At 46.6% G+C, this 10000-nt stretch overlaps 1 protein-coding gene across 2 annotated transcripts in view; it reads left to right on the plus strand.

Annotated features, from left to right (window-relative positions):
• Positions 1–10000, plus strand: part of dennd2b (DENN domain containing 2B) — a 71001-nt gene that overhangs the window by 27921 nt on the left and 33080 nt on the right. For both annotated transcript variants that reach the window (XM_017478877.3, XM_017478876.3), the window contains exons 3-4: positions 1953–3200; positions 7150–7295. In XM_017478877.3, coding sequence (XP_017334366.1) covers positions 1953–3200; positions 7150–7295 — 1394 coding nt within the window. The remainder of the gene's footprint in view (positions 1–1952; positions 3201–7149; positions 7296–10000) is intronic.

Consider the following 10000-nt stretch of genomic DNA (forward strand, 5'->3'; position numbering starts at 1 on the left):
TCACAAGCTGAAGATGATCAGCGTGTAGTTATTTAGTGTCTGAAGTTGTGTGTATGATGTATGCATACACCTTTCCCTCTAGTTTGGACCTGTCTGTGCTGACACAGCGCCGAGTGTCACAGGGCTCTCAGGATGACTCACAGCAGCTCGGGAACATCACACTCTTCAGGACCTTTTTCTCCTCAGACTCAGTCATTTCTATTTTTTTCAGAAAATGAAGTAGCTTTAAGTTAGCAGCCTTGCTGTTCACCTTTGAAATGATTTGCTCAGGTCTCAGTATGTCAGGTTTGTATGTGCCCGTCATTAAAGGGATTTCTCCTCAGTGTGAACGGACCTCTGCCCTGAAGCGAACCTTGTACACACACGTTCTCCAAACCAATGACGTCACACTACAAGCATAAAAAACACAACCCTAAACAATCCGCGATTGTGGTGAAGATAAAATCAACAGGTTAGCAGCAGAATTTTTCATTGAGAAGCTCTGACAACTCGTCAACATTTTACACACAGTATACATTTTACAAAGAATATACAGCATTTTACAGACAATATACAGCATTTTACAGACAATATACAGCATTTTACAGACAATATACAGCATTTTACAGACAATATACAGCATTTTACAGACAGTATACATTTTACAAAGAATATACAGCATTTTACAGACAATGTACAACATTTTACACACAGTGGGTTTTGTTTATTAAACTGGACCCATGGGAATTTTTTCATGAATCATTCACTGGTGCATTTAAGATAAAATGTTCATGAAAATTCTGTTAGTTGGGAAACTTGTTGCGTTTCTGTCCTGAGTTTGTGTAATTTTGTGTAGGAGGGGACTCGGTAACGTGAATCTCGACTGATCGCCTTCAAATCGTATAACAGTCAATGAGTCCCTGCGGTTGTATATACTGATTACAGTCACGTTTAAATCACTTATTTATTTCATCTACACACCGATTTAGATTAAAGGAGGAGAACGTGAAAAATCAAAGGAACTTTTGTGGGAATTTGTACTTCAGTTGGGACACAAAAGCATTTACGCACCACTTGAGTAAAAGACAAATGAGGCGCGGCGTGTTCTCAGATTATGAAGTGATTATATATCAGCGATGTGCTGTATTCAGCACGTGTGGTTCACACCTTTTGGGAAAGTTGTGAGTTTGTGTTCCACTGAAGGCCTGCGAGGTTTCGGCTGCTGTAGAATTTCTCCTCCCTCCCGTGGAAGGGTGGTGATGGTGAGGTGTTGAGCAATCTGTCCCGACCTGCAGGCGTGATCATGCTCCTGGCCTCGTCCCAGCTCACACTCTCGTTATTCTAATTGCTGTCGGGATATCAGATCTCGCGTTCTCACTTTCACTCCGGTACGGGTCGAGTCAAGTCCCACTTCCTGGAATCTCATGAGCAAAGCGTTTACGTGTTATTTGAAATGCGTGGATGTGAAATGAGGTGAGCGCTGTCCTTTACGCCAGCGCTCGGTCGTGAGTCGCGTCTGCGTCACGAGCAGTGAGAGTGGGAGTGATGATGAAGAGGTGGCAGTCAGGTAGTCCGTCCGAGACCGAAAAGAGGAACGGCTGAGTGAAGGTAGGTGCGTTCATTTTTGAGTTTTCTGTGTTGTTTTTTTGTGTGTGTGAGGTCTGTATAAAATTCCCAAATTATTTTACTTCTATGGAAAAATCCACAGGCGTTTTATTGAGCTTGGCGTTGACGGAGTCCGCTTTGCCAAAGTTACGTCAGATTGCTGTGGTACTTTCCGCAGCTCGTCTGACAAAGCGAATGCTGCGTATTGTTTGAAACGTGTGTTCAGGTTTTAGAGTTTCTTCTTTAACTCAGAGGAAAGCAGAAATTTTTTTCCACACAGAGTTTCTAAGCGAGTTTCTAGCACAATGCTAAGCTAATTGCTGGGGTAGAGTTTCTGACTGCTTTCTGCTTTTGTGTTCTTGTTACAGGTGCCGGTCTGCGTCCCCACCTCCTATTCTTTCTGCCGTAAAGGAACCGTGTCACGCTGAGTTCAGCGAGACAGAAGACGCCAGACAGCAGAGCAGATACGCCAAAGCTGACACAAAAGTCCAGTCTCGGAGGAACTGGAGTCTGAAAGCGGCTAGCCTCTGCAGAGGCTCTGCACTTTCCACCGAATCCCAGAGTAGACTCACCAAGGCCAAGAGCATCGGCTGTCTGGATAAGAAGCTCAGCATCTACAAGCCGTCCGGTGAAGAAGACCAAGAGCAGAAGGAGAACCCACTTAAAGACCGACCTTCTGGAGGAGATACAGTCTGTCCTGGACCTCTCAGCTGGAGTACGCTGTCTTTAACCTCGTCCTCCTCCACATACGGCCACAAGCGCACACTGCCACTCGGCCGTAACGGTACCGGGCCCTCGGCTGCCGCAATCCGGAAGAAGATCTCGGAATGGGAGTGTCGGAACGTGGCTCTTCCTAGGATGAGTCTGTGCTTGGACAAGAGGGCTGGCGGTGGGAGTGAAGGCTGCCCCAGCCTCTTGTCCTCTCCTTGTAGTGAAAAAGCCTTCGACTTCAAGTCCATGCGCAGGATGAGCACGGCGTATTCCGAGTGTTCCTATCCAGAGACCGAGGAAGAGGACGGAACCTCGGACCGAGAGTGTAGCGGACGGTTCCAGAAGAGAGAAGGACAGAAGACGTTCGTCCGCACTCTTTATCCACGTAAAGAGACGTCCGCCGTGCTGAACCGGATACAGAAGATCGAGCAGGCTTTGAAAGAGAGTCCGTCTGCTCCTCCAAAGTATCTGAGCAACTGTTACGGCTTGGACAAGTCACGGCAGAAGTCTTTCACCATTTCATCACGTCACGAGGACTTGGACAGCACATGTGACAGCAAGCGGAGCAGCATCTGTTCTGTCGCCACTGAGCCAGACGCTTACCCCGGCTCCGAAAAACTCTCAAAGTTCAGACAGAGGTTCAGCGTCGCCTCATTTATGTCTGAGGGCCCAGAACCCTCCTGTGCACCCGGCCCACCCGGCCCACCCGGCCCACAAGCCACTCCCGCCACACCCGGCCCGCCCGTCAACCCTCTACCTAAACCCAAGCGCACTTTTGAGTACGATGCTAATCGGAGCCACAGAGACTCTTCGCCTAGCAATGGAATACTTCCCAATCCTGACACTCGCGTTCCTCCAGCCACCGTTAAAACACCTGTGAGTTCATTCAAGAGAACACCTGACAGGTGAGACACCGTCCTTTCACAAACCCACACACTCGCTCTGACCCGAGTCTCGGTACCTCAGCGAACTCCGGAGCTGTCTTCTGTAGTCAGTGAGGATGCACATGACCTTTAACTCCTGGATTTATTTATTTATTTACCTCACTGTTACATTTGTTATTGACTGATGGCTCACATGCTCTCGCACTCTCACACACACGCTCTCTCTCTCACACACACACGCTCTCTCTCACACACACGCTCTCTCACACACACGCTCTCTCTCACACACACGCTCTCTCTCACACACACGCTCTCTCACACACACGCTCTCTCACACACACGCTCTCTCTCACACACACGCTCTCTCTCTCTCACACACACACGCTCTCTCTCACACACACACACGCTCTCTCTCACACACACGCTCTCTCTCTCACATACACACGCTCTCTCTCACACACACGCTCTCTCTCTCACACACACACGCTCTCTCTCACACACACACGCTCTCTCTCACACACGCTCTCTCACACACACGCTCTCTCACACACGCTCTCTCTCACACACACGCTCTCTCTCTCACACACACACGCTCTCTCTCACACACACGCTCTCTCTCTCTCACACACACGCTCTCTCACTCTCACACACGCTCTCTCTCACACACACGCTCTCTCACTCTCACACACACGCTCTCTCTCACACACACGCTCTCTCTCACACACACACGCTCTCTCACTCACACACACACGCTCTCTCTCACACACACGCTCTCTCTCATACACACACGCTCTCTCTCACACACACACGCTCTCTCTCTCACACACACACGCTCTCTCACTCACACACACATGCTCTCTCACTCTCACACACACGCTCTCTCACTCTCACACACACGCTCTCTCACTCACACACACACGCTCTCTCACTCTCACACACACGCTCTCTCACTCTCACACATGCTCTCACTCTCTCTCTCACACACGCTCTCTCTCTCTCTCACACATTCTCTCTCACTCTCACACACACGCTCTCTCTCTCACATGCGCTCTCTCACTCTCACACACATGCTCCCTCTCTCTCTCTCACACACGCTCTCTCACTCTCATACACACGCTCTCTCACTCTCACACACACGCTCTCTCACTCTCACACACACGCTCTCTCTCTCACACACACGCTCTCTCTCTCACATACACACGTTCGCTCTCTCTCACACACACGCTCTCTCACACACACACACGCTCTCTCTCTCTCACACACACGCTCTCTCACTCTCACACACACGCTCTCTCTCTCTCTCTCACACACACGCTCTCTCTCTCACACACACGCTCTCTCTCTCTCACATACACACGTTCGCTCTCTCTCTCACACACGCTCTCTCTCTCTCTCACACACGCTCTCTCACTCTCACACACACGCTCTCTCACTCTCACACACACGCTCTCTCTCTCACACACACACGCTCTCTCTCTCACACACACATGCTCTCTCACTCTCACACACACACTCTCTCTCTCACACACACACGCTCTCTCACTCTCACACACATGCTCTCTCTCTCACACACGCTCTCTCTCTCTCACACACATGCTCTCTCTCACACTCTCTCTCACACATGTACTGTCTCTCACACGCTCTCTCCCTCATACACATTCTCTCTCACACACGCTTTCTCTCTCATTCTCACATGCTCTCTCTCTCTCTCACTCTCATATGCTCTCTCTCGCACACACTCTCTCTCTCACTCACACTTTCTCACTCTCACACGCTGTCTCTCTCACATGTTCACTCACTCTGACACACTCTCTCACACACTCTCTTGCTCACTCTCACACTTTCTCTATCACTCTCACACGCTCTCTCTCTCACGTGCTCTCACTTACTCTACACGTTCTCTCTCTCACACATGCTCTCTCTCACACGCTCTCTCTCACATGCTGTCACTCACTCTCACACTCTCACTTTCACATGCACTCACACTCTCTCAGTCTCACACTCTCTCTCACTTTCACATGCTCTCTCACTCTCACATGTGCTCTCTTTCTCTCACACACACTCTCTCTCTCACTCTCACACTCTCTCTCTCTTGCACAAGCTTGGACACGCTGTCTCTCACTCTCACACACTCTCTCTCTCACTCTCACACGCTCTCTCACACTCTCTCTCACTCTCACACGCTCTCTCACACTCTTTCACTCTCACACGCTCACTCACTCTCACGGAGTCACTCACGGGACATCATGCACTCTGTAGCTGAAACAATTTCACAGTGAGGAGGAACACCTGAAACATCATTCCCACAACTTTCCCACTAAATCAGCCTTCTGTAGTCAGACTTCTGCCGTGTATCCGAGCTGCCGTGCGACGTGACACGTACAAGTTTCCCATTAATTCAGACCTGACATGCAGCGCTGAATATTACAGGAGTCTCAGGAACATCCCATTATACAGAGTTTTTACTCTTCAGATGCACAAAGTCTGATATCTTTGTGAGATTTAATCAGACAAACTTGTCTGGTCTGGTCGACCTGCAAAAACCCCTTAATTTCAGAGATATCATACCACATGCTGACTCATCACTTTCACTTTCATGGCCTGTTGCTGTTTCTCCGAGGAATAGAGATGCCGATGCTTTAACGTGTATATGAGTTATGTAAATATTTAGTATTGATGGAAGGAGTCTCCAGTGTCAGTGCTTTGTAACAGTTTTAAAGACAGAGGACTTTAGGATTTGCGGTTTCTCGGTTCCAAAAAACGACAAGCGGTATTGATTTTTTTGTCTTATTAACTTCAAAAGAGAGACAATAAAGAGGGAATAAAGAGAGAGAGAATAGAGAGAGAGAATAAAGAGAGAGAGAATAGAGAGAGAGAAAATAAAGAGAGAGTATAAAGAGAGAGAATAAAGAGAGAGAATAAAGAGAGAGAATAGAGAGAGAGAATAAAGAGAGAATAAAGAGAGGGAATAAAGAGAAGCAGATGAGGGAACGACTGTTTATAGCTGCTATAACGTAAGTGGCATCAGGAACTAACTTGTTTCCATAACGTTAAATGTGACAATAAACAGATCTTCAGTAAATAAAACGTGGGATTGTTGGCAAATTGCTGCAGTATAACCGGAATAAAACACTTGGAAATGCTGTTACAGGACTTGTGTCAGCACTCTGAACAGTTGAATATTGTAAATATACTGCGTTATAATATTAAAATTCATTCATAACCTCTCCCTCTCTCTCCAGCATGTCAGGAACCTCCTGCAGCTCGGCTGAAACTCGACTCCGAGCTGTGAGTTATTAGTGAGCGTCACGGTGAAGTGCTGTACATCAGCGCAGAGCAGTTCGCTTCAGCTCCTCTGATTACGTTGATATACAGTAACGCGGCTCAGCTCGGAAGCCCTCGCGGCTTTCAGGAGCACTGACGTTTTGTTTATAGCTCTCGTTCCTCGCGGCCGTCTGAAGGAGCTCCGGTTCTCCGAGTGTGGAGCCGAGCCAGGTTCTCATGCTGTGTGGGTCGACAGATTTGTATGTTTGGAATTCCTGCGGTGATTTCAGAGTCAACTGTTTACAAGCCGGAGACATTCGGCGTTGCTGTTGTTTTCTTGTTTTTTTAATGCGCTGACACTTTGAAGTTGTGTTTGGTATGCATTAGCGACATTAAAAAGTTCTTACTGTGTTTGGCTTATTGTGAATAAACAGGAAATTGTCGTCCTGCGTTACCGTCAGCATATCAGAGCGATTATTCATTTCGAACAGCGCGTCCAAGCATCTCTGTCTGCTCCTGATTTTAACTGGCTCCGTATCCCAGACTCGTTGAGGGATTACTCATATTTAGCCATCATGTGAAGGAAGCTTTCATCTGCTCAGGTGGTCTGGTCTGATTGGAATTATTTTGAGAGGAGAACTTCAGGGAGCCAGAACAACTGGACTTTAACTAAACAGACCTGCGTGTCTTCTTCTTTCTCATCTAGAGAGTCGTGCGAGTCTGAAGATGCGGTGAGCCTGCCCTCCTCGTACCCCTCCTCGCCCACAGAAAACGGCACCGTGTCCACGGAGAACCACAGCCGCCCCAGCTCTAAAAGCACTCTGGAGGAAAACGCCTACGAGGACATTACAGGTGAGTGCACACCTGGGTGTGCTGATTCAGCCCATTCTTCACTTTTACATCAGAGGTTTGTAAATTTAATCACGTCACATCATCATCCACGTCTAACAACATTTCTGAAGTTTATGCCTTCAACAATAAGTCACAAAGTCACTGCTGGACATGTCAGATATGAGCTGACTTTTTTCTTTTTCCGTGTCACGCACAATAAATAAATATATAATTAGAGCTGACTGCCATCTTTATTTTCCCTTTGCTATGTTTAACTGTGAAGAGAACCACGTCTTGTGCTAGCAGTAGATTTACAGTATATGACAGCTTTAAGTGCATGAACTTTACACACACACACACACACACAGACACACTTTTGTTTTGAGTAAGTGAGTAAGGTTTTTTTCTCTCTCTCTCTGGTTGCTTGCTGTGGTTGTACGTGTCCTTGGGGCGGCTTTAATGTTCTGGTGAAAGAGGCAGGAGGCGAGTGTGTGTTACTTCAGCGTGGAGTTTTTTTCAGCCAAATACAGAAATCATGCTCAGTTTCTATAAAGTGAGTCAAAACACATGTTGGAAAACAGGAGACACAGAGAAGCCAAGGCTCAGAAATACATGAAACAGCCGACATGAAGATACAAAGCCTCATCCGGGGATAAACCGACTAATCAAGCACTTAACACAGAGCAGGTGAACACTGTAGGGTAACCCGCCGCTGAAAGGACGGGGGTGGAGACAGGACTAGAACCGATAGAAAGGCTCATGGCCAAACGTAAACAAACTCCCGAGTGTGAACGGTGCTGGAATCACTCTGTGCGCTGATAGAGGGGAATGTGTGACGGTTACTATGAATAAAAAATGAAATGTGCCGGTCCCGAGCGCTGATCTGTCCACTCACGTCACGTGTTATTGTTCACACGGCCGGTGCTTTAACCAGTCAGTTTTACTGGAAGGGAGAGGTTACAGGAGTGACTGTCAGGTGAGGGTGTTGCATCACTCCTGGCATCAGAGTTCAATTCCCACCAGTGTTGTGATTTTAAAAGACATTTTTGTCTTGATATATGATGCCTTTCTGATATTTCCTGATAATGCAGATATGAAAGACAGCAATAACAGATGGATTATGTGATCCTGGCAGTCCTGTTTAACTTGTGTCAAGACTCTTATGGGAAAAAAGTCGAACTTGGCAGGTTGGAATAGTTGCAATGCCTGTGGGATGTTTTTAATAAAACGGACCTGAACAATATTTTTCCCAGACTTTTGGATGACTGTTGATACTCATGACATTCCTTCCACTTCTTTATCCCAGAGTGCTGCTGGATTCTGCATTCTGATTGGTCAGAAGATCTGACAGTAACTCTACATAAAAACATGTTTAATCCAGAAACGATACACTGAAGTGTTCTGTCCGGAGACATTTCTTTGGGATTTTTTATGGAAGGAGTCTCCAGTGTCAGTGCTTTGAAACAGTCAGACGCTGTAAAGTAAAGCTGTAACTTTAAGGTGTTTTTTCATTAACATGCTCAACAAGCAGCGTTCATTTATTTAATTCTTATAAAAATCAAGAGAGAGAATAAAGAGAGGCTGAGAACAGGAACTGACCTGAGTCATGGATGTTCCACAACGTTAAATATAACTAGAAAAGGATAAAAAAACAAAACAATGTATGTTGTTGATTAAGAAATGATAACCACCGCTCAGTATTTTACTGTCACAGATAGTTACGGTTAGTAAATGTGTGCTGTGAGTGAAATGTTTAACACTGAGTGAAAGTGTGATCGGACCGTCCTCAGATCAGACATATTGTCTGAACGCAGAGACTGCATTGTGTAATCAGACCCACCCCGTGCTGAGAGAGCGGTGTACACGCTGTTCCTGTAGAAACCGTGTTCAGTCTGCGATGACTGCGCAGTCGACCTGGTCTCAGTGACCTGCTGCTCACCGGGGTTTATGTGCTGCATTCCTTTGTGCCAGGAAATGTCCTGTAGCTGCTGTAAGACTCGGACCCTGAGTAAAACTCATAAAACTCCACCGCTGCTGACGGGGTTCTGGCACCAGACGCTGTAAAGACGGCTGGAAGAACGAATGCCAGACGAATGACGAGATGACAGACAGACGAATGTACCACAGCTTTCCTTTGTGTTTTTGTTTCTTATTATTGTTTTTTACTCTGATGGTGTTCTTCTAGGATTTTTTATTTATTTACACAATTAAATTAGAGTATTGGCACGGAGCTCTCATTGTGCTGGGGTTGTTTCGGCTTTCAGAGACGGTGACCGATAGTTTCAGGCCGTGTGACCGAGCCTGTGTGGTGCCTCAACAAAGAACCCATTGTTCTGCTGAACACCTCAGTTGACATTGAGGTTGCATGAATGCTGATTATTTCCAGAGGAATATACAGGCTCTGTGTGGCTTCACTCCACAACACTGAGCTCAGAGCTAGGGCTCGGTCGATACTACACAAATATCGTATCACGATACTTTTACCACAGTTCTACATATCTCACTGCCGGCAGAACAGTCAGGGTATTACAAATAAGTTAAAAAAGAAAAGCTTTCATGCCTACACTGCCTATAATAATAATTACAGATAATACATTAAAAAAATACATTTTGCAGTTTTGAAAGTTCAGGACAAGACTAGCATCAGATCCGCTGCGTCCAATCATATCGCGATACCTGTGACGTCTCAGTAAAGGTGTACGGTGATGTAATTCATCATGATATGG

Source organism: Ictalurus punctatus, chromosome 10 (genome assembly GCF_001660625.3).
Source record: "Ictalurus punctatus breed USDA103 chromosome 10, Coco_2.0, whole genome shotgun sequence".
NCBI classification, from domain to species: Eukaryota; Metazoa; Chordata; class Actinopteri; order Siluriformes; family Ictaluridae; genus Ictalurus; species Ictalurus punctatus.